Source organism: Bubalus kerabau, chromosome 18 (genome assembly GCF_029407905.1).
Source record: "Bubalus kerabau isolate K-KA32 ecotype Philippines breed swamp buffalo chromosome 18, PCC_UOA_SB_1v2, whole genome shotgun sequence".
Lineage (NCBI taxonomy): Eukaryota > Metazoa > Chordata > Mammalia > Artiodactyla > Bovidae > Bubalus > Bubalus kerabau.
In genome coordinates, this window is record NC_073641.1 from 55,813,967 (window position 1) to 55,830,098 (window position 16,132).

General features: G+C 36.3%; 1 protein-coding gene and 1 long non-coding RNA gene across 3 annotated transcripts in view; one reads left to right on the plus strand and one right to left on the minus strand.

The window, feature by feature from the left end:
* Positions 1–16,132, plus strand: part of CDH18 (cadherin 18) — a 725,976-nt gene that overhangs the window by 681,048 nt on the left and 28,796 nt on the right. Inside the window, exon 11 of the mRNA XM_055554551.1 lies at positions 3,766–3,883. Coding sequence (XP_055410526.1) covers positions 3,766–3,883 — 118 coding nt within the window. The remainder of the gene's footprint in view (positions 1–3,765; positions 3,884–16,132) is intronic.
* Positions 1–16,132, minus strand: part of LOC129632837 (uncharacterized) — a 341,755-nt gene that overhangs the window by 307,800 nt on the left and 17,823 nt on the right. The gene's annotated exons all lie outside the window — the stretch shown is intronic.

Sequence of the window (16,132 nt, forward strand, 5' to 3'; positions counted from 1 at the left end):
GGTTCACTCTTAAACAAAATATGTGAACCAAATTATCATTTATTATGTAGATGAGACCTTGATCCCTTTCTGAGGAAAACAGATGTGCTCTATATGAACTTTCTGGTAAATTGAGATTTGAAATTACCTGCAAGAAAATGGGAAGATTTATATTTTAAAGTTAATAGAAAAAAATGTGTAAATATAATAGAATATGAATTATACCAATGTTTAACAAATTGAATAGGGTCATGTTTGTAAAAATATTAAGAAAATTTAAAATAAATTATAAATTAACTTTGAAAGGAGAAAATTGTTTCAAAGAAGTGATAGCAATAAGCATATAATAGTTCAGTTAATTTAAGTTAATTGTTCTTTACCAACCCCCTCCAAAATTGCTAAGATAAGAGATAAACTTGCAAGTATGTCAGCATATTATGAGGTATCACTGAGAAAATAATATTGCCCATTTGAGAATCACAATGGATGAAAAATAGGGGTGGGAAAATATTTATTTCTTTCCTCAAAAAATTTACACAGCTGTCCACAGAAATTTATACAATTTCTGTGGGAAACTGGTTCCAACATCCCCCTTCTGTCCCTGGGATACCAAAATCCATAAATGCTCAAATCCTTTATATCAGTGGTGTAGTATTTGCATATAAACTTCACACATCCTTCTATATATTTTAAAATCATCTCTGGTAATTACAATATATGATACAATGTAAATATCATGTAAATAGTTGTAATTACAACATAAAGACCATCTGAATAGTTGCCACTGCATGGCAGTTTCAAGTTTCACTTTCTGGAAGTTTCTGAATTTTTAAGAAACATTTTTGATCCATGGTGGTTGAGTCCACAGACTCAGAACCATGGATATGAAGGGTTGACTGTATTTGTTTTACTTATCCCTGAAAATGTGATATTTTATTCCCATCTGATACTAAGTAACTAATGTGTAGAAACTGCAATTGTGTTTTTAGAATCTGCACATTCTAAATTAAACTTGACTACACTAAAGTCTTTAACTGTGTGGATAACAACACACTGTGAAAAATTCTTAAAGAGATGGAAATACCAGACCGCCTGACCTGCCTCCTGAGAAACCTGTATGCCAGTCAAGAAGAAACAGTTAGAACTGGATATGGGAAAAAAAAAAGAAAAAAAAAAAAAAAAGAACTGGACATGGAACAATGGACTGGTTCCAAATTGGAAAAGAAGTACATCAAGGCTGTATATTGTCACCCTGCTTATTTAACCTATACACAGAATATAACATGTGAAATGCTGGACTGGATGAAGCACAAACAGGAAGTAAGCTTGCCAGGAGAAATACCAGTAAATTCAGACATGCAGATGATACCACTCTAATGGCAGAAAGCAAAGAGGGAATAGTCTCTTAATGAGGGTGAAAGAAAAGAGTGAAAAAGCTGACTTAAAACTCAACATTCAAAAAACTAACATCATGGTATTCGGTCCTATCACTTTATGGCAAATAGATTGGGAAACAATGGAAACAGTGACCGAGTTTATTTTCTTGGACTCCAAAATCAGTATAAATAGTGAATGTAACGGCAGCTACAAAATAAAAAAGATGCTTGCTTCTCGGAAGAAAAACTGTGACAAACCTACACAGCATGTTAAAAAGCAAAAACAAAATAAAAAAACAGAGACATTACTTTGTGGACAAAGGTCCATAATAGTCAAAGCTATGGCTTTTCCAGTAGTCATGTATGGATGTGAGAGCTCTACCATGAAGTAGGTTGAGCACTGAATAATTGATGTTTTCTAATTGTGGTGCTGGATAAGACTTTTGAGAATCCCTTGGTAAGCAAGGAGATCAAACTAGTCGATCCTAAAGGAAATCAACCTTGAACATTCACTGGAAGGACTGATGCTTAAACTGAAGCTCCAATATGTTGACCACCTGCTGCAAAGAGCCAACTCATTGAAAAAGACCCTGATGCTGGAAAAGATTGAGGGCAGGAGGAGAAGAGGGCAATAGAGGACGAGATGGCATTCCTGACTCAATGAACATGAGTTTGAGCAACTCTGGGAGATGGTGAAGGACAGGGAAGCCTGGCGTGCTACAGTCAGTGGAGTTGCAAAGAGTCAGACATGACAGGACCGGACATCAACAATAAACTATAGAACTTTTCCTGCTCGTGAGAAAAATCATCAAGTTTCCTTCTGATTATCCATCAATTTATTCTATTTATAGTCAGAAGGCAATAACAACAACAACAACAAAATTCTGTCCAGAGACTAGTTGTACTTTAAGTGAGAAAAAATTCAGCAATTATGTAAATGTTCAGTTCATATATAAATGATATGGTAATATGGAGTGAAATAATGAAGAGAAGGATAGAATGTGTGTGTTTGTGTGTGTGTGTGTTTGAGGGGCTGGGGGGCTTTTACCAGGATCTCTTGCTGAGAAAATACTGGCTGAGTGGTGATGGAAAAGAATACAAGGAGTGACCCTTGGGACTATATGCTGCTGCTAAGTCGCTTCAGTCGTGTCCGACTCTGTGCGACCCCATAGACGGCAGCCCACCAGGCTCCCCCATCCCTGGGATTCTCCAGGCAAGAGTACTGGAGTGGGGTGCCATTGCCTTCTCCGAGGGACTATATGGAGGAAGTTAATCACGTCTGTATCTTGAGGCCCTTTCTTCACGTTCACTTCATGAAAGCACATCCCCTTCTGGTCCTACTTGCCCTGACCACTCATTCTCACTACTTCGATATTTCTTCGCTTCTCCCTTGCAAACCAACGGGCTCAGTACTTGGAGACGAATTTATCTTTTAACTCTGATGCATACTGGTGGTTTGTTTCACTTGTAAAATATTGAAATGGAGTGAATGAAAATGGGTAAAATATTCTTAGTAATCATGTCAGTTTTTGAAATGCATGTACTATATTTCACATGCAGAAAATACTATTTTTCTGGCTCTTCTTCCCCTCTGTCTGTTTTCAGTTTCTCTACAGAAACACTGCAAAGAGGATACCTAAGCTTTTGGATACCATTTTTTTTCAAAGGGAAAATATTATCTTATTCGTTTCAAATGTTGTTTTTAAAGATTGTGATGAGTATAAATATTGGAATGTGTGTATTGCTCTTAAGCTACTTGGAATATTTAATTTATGTATTCTAACTTTCTCTGTTCCTTAAAGTACATAAAGTCCAAATTTTGGCATTGCTTTCTCTCAAACACCAGGATGAAAAATATATCATAAAGCTCTGTGTGATTTAGTTTTACTTCTGTCACTGTTTTACAGATTTAAGGCACATCACATTCCTTTTGGGACTCAGAGTCTTCCTCTCTAAAATTCAGGGTCTAGATCATGATCTCAGAGGTCTCCTGAAACAAAAATTATGATTCTAGTGCCTTTGTGTTTTCTGACTGAGCCCAACATGTACTGAAAGGCTGTTCTACATCAACACTGGGATAGTTGTATTTTTACAAACAATACTTCATGTCTCCCCAAACAGGTGTTCACACAAAACCTTACAACTAATTGGCCTCAAGATACTGTGGGTAATAAAGGAAAACACACACATACACATTAAATATTTGTGCCATTCTGGAAAAAAAAATTGTGAATGATTGTAAGGTATGCCATACTACATTTCTTAAAGTCTAATGCAAGGGAGAGCAAATTAGTTAATTCTGTCATTAGAATAAGCATTTGAAAACACTCAAGTTGGATATTGAAATGTTATAATTGAAATCAAGGAAAGAGCTAAATTAAATTTACTCTTAATTTTGTTTTTTCTTTAGGTTATTCATACCATCAGTGCCACTGATAAAGACGATTTTGCCAATGGACCAAGGTTTAACTTCTTTCTTGATGAACCTCTGTCTATAAACCCAAACTTCACTCTGAAAGATAATGAAGGTGAACATGCATTCATATATTTTTTGATCTTTTTGGTATCCGCTTTGACTTGATATGGAGTAGGACTGAGCAGCTTTGGTCGATTCTGATATACCCATGAACAGCTTGCAAATCAACATTCAAAGTCAGTTTGACGTTAATGTGTTATGATCTGTGAATAGCTTGTATTTAAAATTGAGCCATATGTACAAATAACTTCCATTGAGTTTATTCAGAAGCATCCCTTTAAACCAGAAACGTACATGTAATATGCTCTTGGGCAAATTTTAAGAGAAATCTTAGCTGACAAACATGTTTATGAGAGCTGCTATAACTGCTAGGAGGTAGAAAAAATTTAAATTAGGAAAAATGAAAAATATGTCCTAGGGAGATTTAGGAAAGGAAATGCAATGTTTGAAATCATCTTGCATTAGCCAGGCTATCAGGATGTGATGTACAAATTATATTTCCTCTTGTTATTATGAATATTTTTCTAAAATATGGGTAGATACATATGCATAATTACAGAGCATTGTGGAATTTTTTGAATTATTTTCGTTTAACCTTCTCTATTGTGTAGAGGAAAAATAACACCATAATAACTAGAGAAGATTTACCAAGATTTAGAATCCCTTGTTGGATAAAATCTATTCTTCTGTATGGAAGGGAAGCAGCAAGTTATTCAATATGTACAGTGTTCTGATTGGCATCAACTTTCTTGTCATAAATGTTTTTGATCACATTTATCTGAATATGCTATTATTTAAGACTTAACAATAGCCTCTGAATGCCGTGAAAGAAACAATGACACATACATTTTGGAGTAAATAGTTGACGACTTCTCTGTACTCCTCATGGAGCATTTTCAAATTCAGAAGAAATCCCTGACATCCCAGTGAACGGTTTACTCATTATCCCAAGCTTCTTTAAATTATTATAATAGGGGTACTAAACTGTGCAAGTGGCTGTTGCAAAATTCATCCAAAAATACCAAACTTGCTTGTTGTTATCATTTAAAATATCCCTGTGGTCAGCTCTACTTATGGCAATACATATTTATCCATGTTTGTGTATGACAAATCATATTAATTGACTATTGTATATTTGTTTACATATGTACATCTCACCCAAAAATCCCAAATGTATTTATTACAATTAACTATGCTAAATATGTAAAAATAAATTCATATTGTCCATATTCAAATAATTGCATATTTAGAGAACATTCAACTTTCTGCCTTAGTAGATTGAAATCTACCATATTTAGAAACCCATATTTAGAAAGCATATATATATATTTCAGTTGAGTTTTTCCATTCCAGTAACATTTTATTATACATTTTAAAAGTAATTTTAATGTGATGATATAAATAAAAATTGACTTAGATTTAATGATGTGTTATAATCAAGCTATTTAATATAAATAACTCCCAAAGTATTTTAAAAAAACAAGAGAGTATTACTTGTTTAAACCCACATTAGTGACTAAAAGTCCTTTACTCAAGATTATTACATCTGACATTTTTCAATTTAATTAATGGATATATTCAAAAGGCCACAGTTCCGTTATTTGACAATGTTACCAGTTCTAGTAACTCAAACTGAAGAAACCCCACTCAAATATATATACATTTTTGAAATGTTTCTAATGCTGATGTAAATGTTTCAACATTTATTTTAACCATGTATATGAATGTTTTAAATCATCTATGCTATATCAAGTATGTGATACCTACAGACAGTTGTGTAGGGGTAAAGATGTTTTAACTTATTTTTAAATGGATTTAATTTATTTAAACATATTTGGGAGTGTATGAAATTATAAATAGCACCAATAATTTATTTTGGATAGAAAAAGCAACAAGATTCTGAAGAAAAAAAAAAAGAGATGCTAATACAGCAATAAATACATGTGCTTGAACAGTTTTGTTTATGCTAGATAAGACAAACCACCTAACTTCTCTCAACTTATTCTTAAATCCATTAAGTTGTGGTTTGAATTATTTACTTTGTAGCTTTGGGGAATGAATGACACTGTGTGTAAGAGGATTACAGTCAAGATGGCTTTTTCTCCAAACAGAAAGCAGTTATGGATAATAATTTATAAAGATGAAATTTAATATGGGGTTTATTGTGGGCTTCCCTTGTGGCTCAGCTGGTAAAGAATCCGCTTGCAATGCGGAAGACCTGGGTCTGATCCCTGCGTTAGGGAGATCCCCTGGAGAAGGGAACAGCTATTCACTCCAGTGTTCTGGCCTGGAGAATTTCATGGACTGTATAGTCCATGGGGTCACAAAGAGTCTAACAGGACAGTAGCTAAGTCATGTCCAACTCTTTGTGACCTATGGACTGTAGCCTGCCAGGCTCCTCTGTCCTCCACTATGTCCTGGAATTTGCTGTTTCATGTGCATTGAGTAGGTGATGCTCTCTAACCATCTCATCCTCTGTCTCCCCCTTCTCCTCTTGCCCTCAAACTTTCCCAGCACTAGATCTTTTCCAGCGAGTCAGCTGTTTGCATCATATGTCCAAAGCATTGGAGCTTCAGCTTCAGTGACAGTTCTTCCAATGAATATTCAGGGTTGACTTCCCTTAGGATTTACTGATTTGATCTCCTGGCAGTCCAAGGGACTCTAAGAGTCTTGGAATACCCATACCAAAATGAATATATATATATATATATATATATACACACACACACACACACACACACATATATTCATGGGTATATAAACAGCTCTCAGGACATCAACCAGAACAAAAACAAAGAAAGTAAGAGTTGCCAAATCTAAGCCTACAGCTTGAGCATTGCATTCTGTGAGTTAGTAGACATTTACATGCCATCAAAACACAGAAAAATCTAGAAGAAAAAATTAATAGCATTATTTTCTGTGCCCACTGCTTACAACAGAGCAGAACAACAGAAAGCAGACAGAGCCTCCAAGCCAGGATGAATGATCAGAAAGTCATCAGTTTAGTGGCATCTCCAAAACTGTTTATGGCAAAGATTTATTGCAGAGAAAAAGCTGTTTCAAAAGTTAGACACAGAGAAATGCATTATATTGATAAGCCTGAATATCAAAATATTAAGATAGTCAATAGATAATAAGATAATGAGAAAATGAATTAACTCTGAATAATGCAAAATATATAAATGAACAGAAAAAAGTGAATATTAATGTTTTTAATGTTTAGCATTTTAAAAATTTTTAAAAAGTGACATCTTTTGAAAAAGACTAAGAAGTTATATGAAATGAGACAATGAAATTAAATGTTTGCATAAATATAATTTCAAAATATTTATCAAAATAAAGCTATAGTTTTCTCATAGTTAAAAAATTATATAAAGTTATATGAAAATATATATTTAGTGTTATATACATAACTGTATAAACCTATAAGTAGATGTTAAACTCTTGTTTTATATATACTATGCACATGTATATATCATGTATGAATGCATGCATGCTCAGTTGCTAAGATATGTCTGATTCTAACAACCCCATGGACTATAGACTATCCAGCTCCTCTGTCCATGGGATTCTCCAGGCAAGAAAACAAGAGTGGGCTGCCATTTCCTTCTCCAATATATCATGTATACATAAGATATATATTAAAATATAGGTATTAAATATATAAAATGTATAAAAGCTATATTTATAAATTTATATTTAGATATATATATACACACACTAAGCATATATACATTATCCATATATTTTAAATTTAATTATGTGTAAATATATATGTATATATACAAACACACATACAGACCAAAAGAAAGAACAATAGGAAAAAAATTAATAGCATTACTTTTAGACTGGACACAAAGAGAGATTTAACAAGCCAGATGGAATTCCATTAATTCAAGCAAAGTTCAGACAGGTCAAAATTTTAAAATATTGTGAGAACACTTAGATACGGAAGATAATATATTCAGAAGAATTAGGAATAAATTACATCAACAAGCAATATATAGATAAATTAAATTGTACAGCAATGTTTTAAAGTTAAAAATATGTAGACCCTGATGAACATCAATAACAAAAAGAAGTAGAAATTCAATTCTATACTTAAATATGCCAGTTTAAAAGTGTTAAATCTCAAAAATAAAGATGAAAAATATTAATCAAAATAAAAGGGAGGATACATTAAAAGTAATAATAATTTGCTCAGCTCTAAAGTAGATTCCTGTTAGAAAAACTATATGACAGAAATGATAGCAATTATATAATCAAATTGCTAAAGGAAAAAAATTTCCATTGTCAACCTTTTCTATATTTAGTTAACAGTGGTAAACAATCAGGAATTAAGGGAAGACAGTAAGTAAAGTCATTTTCCAGTGTATAAAAAAATAAAATTTTTATTTTTAGCTACTGATGTTTTGACAAATATTATATTAATCTTTGCCTCCATGATCTCTGCAAGAAATAATAGACCAAAAAGGCCTATAATTGATATTGGATTTCTAACATAAAGAAATTTGAAGAGTTAACACTAAATTAATAGAAAAAGAATTTATAATTTCCAAAGCAAAGCAATTTTTTAAAAAGGTAAATCTTATTTTATCAATAGAACAGAGGCCAGAAAGTAGAATAAAACATTCAAATAGACACAATGACAATATTTTGTGTAGAAAGTAGTTTAAATATATGATAGTCACACTCAGATTAAATATTATTCTTAAAGATATTTTATTTTTAAAATATAGTGTTATATGCTGCTTACAAGAGATATATCAAATTCAAAATGTGATTGGAAGTTTATATAAAAAGGTAGAATATTTAGCTATTGCTGACTGAAAAAGTTGGTTTAAAGCTCAACATTCAGAAAACTAAGATCATGGCATCTAGTCCCATCATTTCATGGGAAATAAATGGAGAAACAGTGGAAACAGTGTCAGACTTTATTTTAGGGGGATCCAAATATCACTGCAGATGGTGATTGCAGCCATGAAATTAAAAGACACTTTCTCCTTGGAAGGAAAGTAAGCATCATATTCAAAAGCAGAGACATTACTTTGCCAAAAAAGGTCCATCTAGTCAAGGCTATGGTTTTTCCAGTGGTCATGTATGGATGTGAGAGTTGGACTGTGAAGAAAGCTGAGCACCAAATAATTGATGCTTTTGAACTGTGGTGTTGGAGAAGACTCTTGAGAGTCCTTTGGACTGCAAGGAGATCCAACCAGTCCATTCTAAAGGATATCAGTCCTGGGTGTTCTTTGGAAGGACTCATGCTGAAGCTGAAACTCCAGTACTTTGGCCACCTCATGCAAAGAGTTGACTCATTGGAAAAGACTCTGATGCTGGGAGGGATTGGGGTCAGGAGGAGAAGGGGATGACAGAGGATGAGATGGCTGGATGGCATCACCGACTCGATGAACATGAGTTTGGGTGAACTCTGGGTAATTGGTGATGGACAGGGAGGCCTGGCGTGCTGCAATTCATGGGGTCACAAAGAGTCGGACACGACGAGCGACTGAACTGAACTAAAGAATACAACAAATCACAAACTTGTTTTTTTAAAGCATATTCCTTTATTTACCTTGCATTTCTAAGAGTTAGCAGTTTCTTATGAGTTCACTCAACTGGCAGTTGTTTCAGTCTTAGGATACTTTCAACCACTACTAATTGAAATTAGCTAATCAGCATTGTACTGAGTGTTCCTCTCAGTCCAGAAATATAAATCAAAAACAAAAGAACAATAATAAATAGAAACAAAACACAAGATTATCATTGTTAACAAATGAGATGCAATTGCCTCTGTGAAAAGTCAAGCACAGAAACATCTTAAGAAACAATAAGACTGATTGACAAATTTTGGAACATAAATAAATGCCCCAAATGTCTAGATTTCTTATATGAAAAATATGAATAAATAGTATTGGTAAATTTAAAATGATAAAAACAAGTCAAACAAATTAACAAAATTCTTATCAGATCATGAGGAAAAATGTCCAATAAATAATGACCAAGTTCACCATTATCAAAAGCAATGCTACTGAAAATATTTTTTTAAAAAGCAGAAAAATAATGTATTTATGCAATTAGTAAATCAAAACACTAGAATTACCATGTTAATTTGAAAGTTAAATATGGTGGTGTTTTAGTCATTAGGTCATGTCTGACTCTTGCATCCCATGGACTCTACAGGCTACCCTGCCAGGCTTCTGCGTCCATAGGATTTTCCAGGCAAGAATACTGGAGTGGTTTGCCATTTCCTTCTCCAGGGTATCTTCCCTGACCCAGAGATTGAATCTGTCTCCTGCATTGCAGACAGATTCTACACTGACTGAGCTTATCATAAACTGAATTTAACTGGGGCTTCCATTGTGGCTCAGAAGGTACACAGTCTGCCTGGAATGCAGGAGTCACAGGTTCCATCCCTCCGTCAGGAAGATCCCCAGAGAAAGCTATGGCCACCCACTCCAGTATTCTTCCATGGAGAACTCCATAGACAGAGGAGCCTGGTGAACTACAGTCTATGGGATCTCAAAGAGTCAGACACTACTGAGCAATTAACATACACAAATGTAATTTTTATCATAACCTGAAATTAATAATCTGTGAATAAAATGCAAACAGTAATGGACTGAGAAAAAGCAAAACTGTAGTAAAGGAAGATGAAGGAAGTATAAAGTTAAAGGAAGGAGAAAGAGGACATATCCCTGTAGGTATTGAAATATTATAAGATGGTAAAGATTTACATCTCTATTTATGTATGTAAGAAATGGCTGCCAACTAAAGCAGTAAGTATTTGGATTACTTTCTTTTTGAATGGATGTATTTGCCTTGATACGACTCTTGCTGCCTTGAGCAGAATGTGACTCAAGGAATAATCCCTTATTTCCTCTAAAGTGAAAGTTTTAGCCCCCCAGTCCTGTCAGACTCTTTGGGACCCCATGGATTATAGCCCGCCAGACTCCTCTGTCCATGGGATTCTCCAGGCAAGAGTACTAGAGTGGCTTGCCATTTCCTTCTTCAATTATAAAAATATGAAGGCATTATGAGCCCTGACTGCTGGCTTTTCTTTCTTTTTTTTAAAATTTCTTTTTGTAATGCAACTGACTAAAATTTGACTGATTGATAGAATCCACTTCAAAGAGGCACCCATTTCAAAGATGGAAGTCTTGACTAAACACGTTGCCAGCCGCTGGTAGGTGAAAAACCAACTCCCTCATTTCCCTTTATTCTAGAGATTTTTGGATGATTTCAGTAACTGATACCTTGGACTTGTTTGTTTGTTTTATTTTTTCCTTTTACTCAACTTTAAATTCTTGCTCTTATGTTTTAAATTCATCCATAAAAAGAGAGTTTGAGAAAGTCTCGGCCTCTGCCCTTGACCACAATGAAAGCTGAACTGCAAGATAAGACAGATAATTTAATAATATTCCTGCCTGGAAGAATGTCAAATGGTAATAAATTTCTTCAGAGAGAGTTTGTCATTTTATTGGATGAACAATTAGAGAGGGACATTATTACTGGTGAACCACAGAGACATCATGGGTTTAGTTCCTATCCACCACAATAAATCAATTATAATAAAATGAGTCCCATGATTTTTTCCAATGCATATAAAAGTGGTGTGTACATTTTAATCTGTTAAGTATGAAATAATGTTATGTCTAAAAATATGCATAATTTAATTAAAATATTTTATTGCTAAAAGCAATAATCACCATCTGAGTAATTAGTGAGTCATACTATTTTTTGCAATAGTAACATCAAAGACCCCTGATCACAGATCACCAAAACAAATATACTAATAATGAAAAAGTTTGAAATATTGTGAGAATTACTCAAACGTGACACAGAGACCAGAAGTGAGCAAAGGCTGTTGGAAAAATAGTGCCAATAGACTTATGTGACACAGGTTGTTGAAAAACTTCAATTTTTTAAACAAACACAGTGTCTGCAAAACACAGTAAAGCAAAGCAAGATTAAAGGGGGCATGCCTGTACATAGAGGCTTATGGAAGCTTCCTGGTGGGAGAGACTGACTGAGGGAGAAACTGGGTCTTGTTCTGATTGGCGGGGCCATGCTCAGTAAATAGTTTATCTAATTTCCTGTTGATGGGTGGAGCTGTGTTTCCTCCCTGCTATTTACCTGGGGCCAAACTATGGTGGAGGTAATGAAGATAATGGTGACCTCGCTCAAAAGATCCCATGCATGTACTGCTACACTCAGTGCCCCCAACCCTGCAGCAGGCCACCACTGACCCACGCCTCCCCCGGAAACTCCTGGACACCCACAGACAAGTCCGGGGCAGTCTCCTGTGGGGTCACTGCTCCTTTCTTCTGGGTCCTGGTGCACAAGGTTCTGTTTTGCCCTCCAAGAGTCTATTTCGCAGGCCTGTGTAAATACTGGCAGCTCAATGGTGGGGTAATGACAACCTCCTCCAAGAGGGCTTATGCCATACCCAAGTCTGCTGCACCCAGGGCCTCTGTCCCTGCAGCAGACCATACCTCCAACAACCCATACATCCATAGGAGACGCTCAAACACAGTTCTGTCTCAGTCTCTGTGGGGATCTCTCAGTCCTGGTGTTCATAAGGTTTGTTTGAACCCTCTGAGCATCTCTGGTGGAAATGGGGTTTGATTCTAAATGCGAATTTGCCCCTCCTACCATCTTGCTAGGGCTTCTCCTTTACCTTGGACATGGGGTATCTCCTCACAGCCACTTCAGTGCCTACCTTCTTACTGGGGTTTCTCTGATTTTGAACATGGTGTATCTCCACAGGGCCTGTCCAGCTCCTCGCAGCCACAGCTTGCTGCTCCATAAGTCTCTTATCATTCTCTATCAGAGGGCAGACAGACTGAAAAGCACAATCACAGAGAACTAACTAATTTAATCACATGGACCACAGCCTTGTCTAATTCAATGAAACTATGAGCCATGTCATGTAGGGCCACCTAAGATGGAGGGATCATGGTGGAGAGTTCTGACAAAATGTGGTCCACTGTAGAAGGGAATGGCAAACCACTTCAGTATTCTTGCCATGAACCATATGAAAAAGAAAAAAGATAGGACACTGAAAGATGAATTCCCTGGTTCATTAGGTGCCCAATTTGCTACTGGAGATCAGTGGAGAAATAACTCCAAAAAGAATAAAGAGATGGAGTCAAAGCAAAAACAACACCCAGTTGTTGATGTGACTGGTGATAGAAGCAAGGTCTGATGCTGTAAAAAGCAATCTTGCATAGGAACCTGGATTGTTAGGTCCATGAATCAAGGCAAATTGGAAGTGGTCAAACAGGAGATGGCAAGAGTGAACATCAACATTTTAGGAATCTGTACACTAAGATGGACTGGAATGGGTGAATTTAACTCAGATGACCATTATATCTATTACTGTGGGCAGGAATCCATTAGAAGAAATGGAGTAGCCATCATGGTCAACAAGAGAGTCCAAAATGCAGTACTTGGATGCAGTCTCAAAAATGACAAAATGATCTCTATTCATTACAAGGCAAACCATTCAATATCACAGGAATCTGTTTATGCCCCGACCAGTAATGCTGAAGAAGCTGAAGTTGAATGGTTCCATGAAGACCTACAAGACCTTCTAGAATTAAAACCCAAGAAAGATGTCCTTTTCATTATATTGGACTGGAATGCAAAAGTAGGAAGTCAAGAAACACCTGGAGTAACAGATGAATTTGGCCTTCAAGTACTGAATAAAGCAGGACAAACGCTAATAGAATTTTGCCAAGAGAATGCACTGGTCATAGTAAACACCCTCTTCCAACAACATAAGAGAAGACTCTACACATGGACATCACCAGATGATCAACACCAAAATCAGATTGGTTGTATTCTTTGCAGCCAAAGAGGGAGAAGCCCTATACAGTCAGCAAAAGCAAGACTGGGAGCTGACTGTAGCTCAGATCATGAACTTCTTATTGCCAAATTCAGACTTAAATTAAAGAAAGTACAGAAAACCACTAGAACTTTGAGGTATAACCTAAAACAAATCCCTTACAATTATACAGTGGAAGTGAGAAATAGATTTAAGGGACTAGATCTGATAGACAGAGTGCCTGATGAACTATGGATGGAGGTTCGTGACACTGTACAGGAGACAGGGACAAGACCGTCCCCAAGAAAAAGAAATACAAAAATGCAAAATGGTTGTCTGAAGTGGCTGTGAAAAGAAGAGAAGCCAAAAGCAAAGGAGAAAAGGAAAGATATAATCATCTGAATGCAGAGTTCCAAAGAATAACAAGGAGAGATAAGAGGGAGAGGGTGGGAAGATTTGGGAGAATGGCATTGAAACATGTAAAATATCATGTATGAAACGAGTTGCTAGTCCAGGTTCGATGCACGATACTGGATGCTTGGGGCTGGTGCACTGGGACGACCCAGAGGGATGGAATGGGGAGGGAGGAGGGAGGAGGGTTCAGGATGGGGAACACATGTATACCTGTGGCGGATTCATTTTGATATTTGGCAAAACTAATACAGTTATGTAAAGTTTAAAAATAAAATTAAATTAAAAAAAAAAAAAAGAAAGCATTGCTCAGGGATCAATGCAAAGAAATAGAGGAAAACAACAGAATGGGAAAGACTAGATGTCTCTTCAAGAAAATTAGAGATACCAAAGGAATATTCCATGCCAAGATGTGCTCAATAAAGGACAGAAATGGTATGGACCTAACAGAAGCAGAAGATATTAAGAAAAGGTGGCAAGAACACACAGAAGAACTGTACAAAAAAGTTCTTCATGACCCAGATAATCACAATGGTGTGATCACTCACCTAAAGCCAGACATGCTGGAATGTGAAGTCAAGTGGGCCTTAAGAAGTATCACTATGAACAAAGCTAGTGGAGGTGATGGAATTCCAGTTGAGCTATTTCAAATCCTAATAGATGATGCTGTGAAAGTGCTGCACTCAATATGCCAGCATATTTGGAAAACTAGGCAGTGGCCACATGACTGGAAAAGGTCAGTTTTCATTCCAGTCTCAAAGAAAGGCAATGCCAAAGAATGCTCAAACTACCACACAGTGCACTCATCTCACACACTAGTAAAGTAATGTTCAAAATTCTCCAAGCCAGGCTTCAACAGTACGTGAACTGTGAATTTCCAGATGTTCAAGCTGGATTTATAAAAGGCAGAGGAACCAGAGATCAAATTGCCAACATCCACTGAATCATCGAAAAAGGAAGGGAGTTCTAGAAAAAAAAAAAAAATCTATTTCTGCTTTATTGACTCTGCCAAAGTTGTTGACTGTGAAGATCACAATAGACTGTGTGGATCACAATAAACTGTGGAACATTCTGAAAGAGATGGGAATACCAGACAACCTGACCTGCCTCTTGAGAAATCTGTATGCAGGGCAAGAAGCAACAGTTAGAACTGAACATGGAACGACAGACTGGTTCCAAATAGGAAAAGGAGTACATCAAGGCTGTATATTATCACCATGCTTATTTAACTTCTATGCAGAGTACATCATGAGAAACGCTGGATTAGATGAAGCACAAGCTGAAATCAAGATTGCCAGGAGAAATATCAATAACCTCAGATATGCAGATGACACCACCCTGATGGCAGAAAGTGAAGAGGCACTAAAAAGCCTCTTGATGAAAGTGAAAGAGAAGAGTGAAAAAGTTGGCTTACAGCTCAACATTCAGAAAACAAAGATCATGGCATCCAGTCCCATCACTTCATGGCAAATAGATGGAGAAACAGTAGAAATAGTGGCAGACTTTATTTTTTTGGGCTGCAAAATCACTGCAGATGGTGATTGCAGCAATGAAATTAAAAGATTCTTACTCCTTGGGAGAAAAGTTATGACCAACCTAGACAGCATATTAAAAAAGCAGAGAAACTGCTTTGCCAACAAAAGTCCATCTAGTCAGGCTATGGTTTTTCCAGTAGTCATGTATGGATGTGAGAGTTAGACTATAAAGAAAGCTGAGCGCTAAAGAATTGATGCTTTTGAACTGTGGTGTTGGAGAAGACTCTTGATTGTCCCTTGGACTGCATGGAGATCCAAACAGTCCATCCTAAAGGAGATCAGTCCTGAATATTCATTGGAAAGACTGATGTTGAATCTGAAACTCCAATGCTTTGGCCGCCTTATGAGAAGAGCTGACTCATTGGAAAAGACCCTAATGCTGGGAAAGTTTGAAGGCAGGAGGCAAAGGGGACGACAGAGGATGAGATGGTTTGATGGCATCACTGACTCAATGGACATGAGTTTGAGTAGGTTCTGGGAGTTGGCAATGGACAGGGAGGCCTGAAGTGCTGCAGTCCATGGGGTCGCA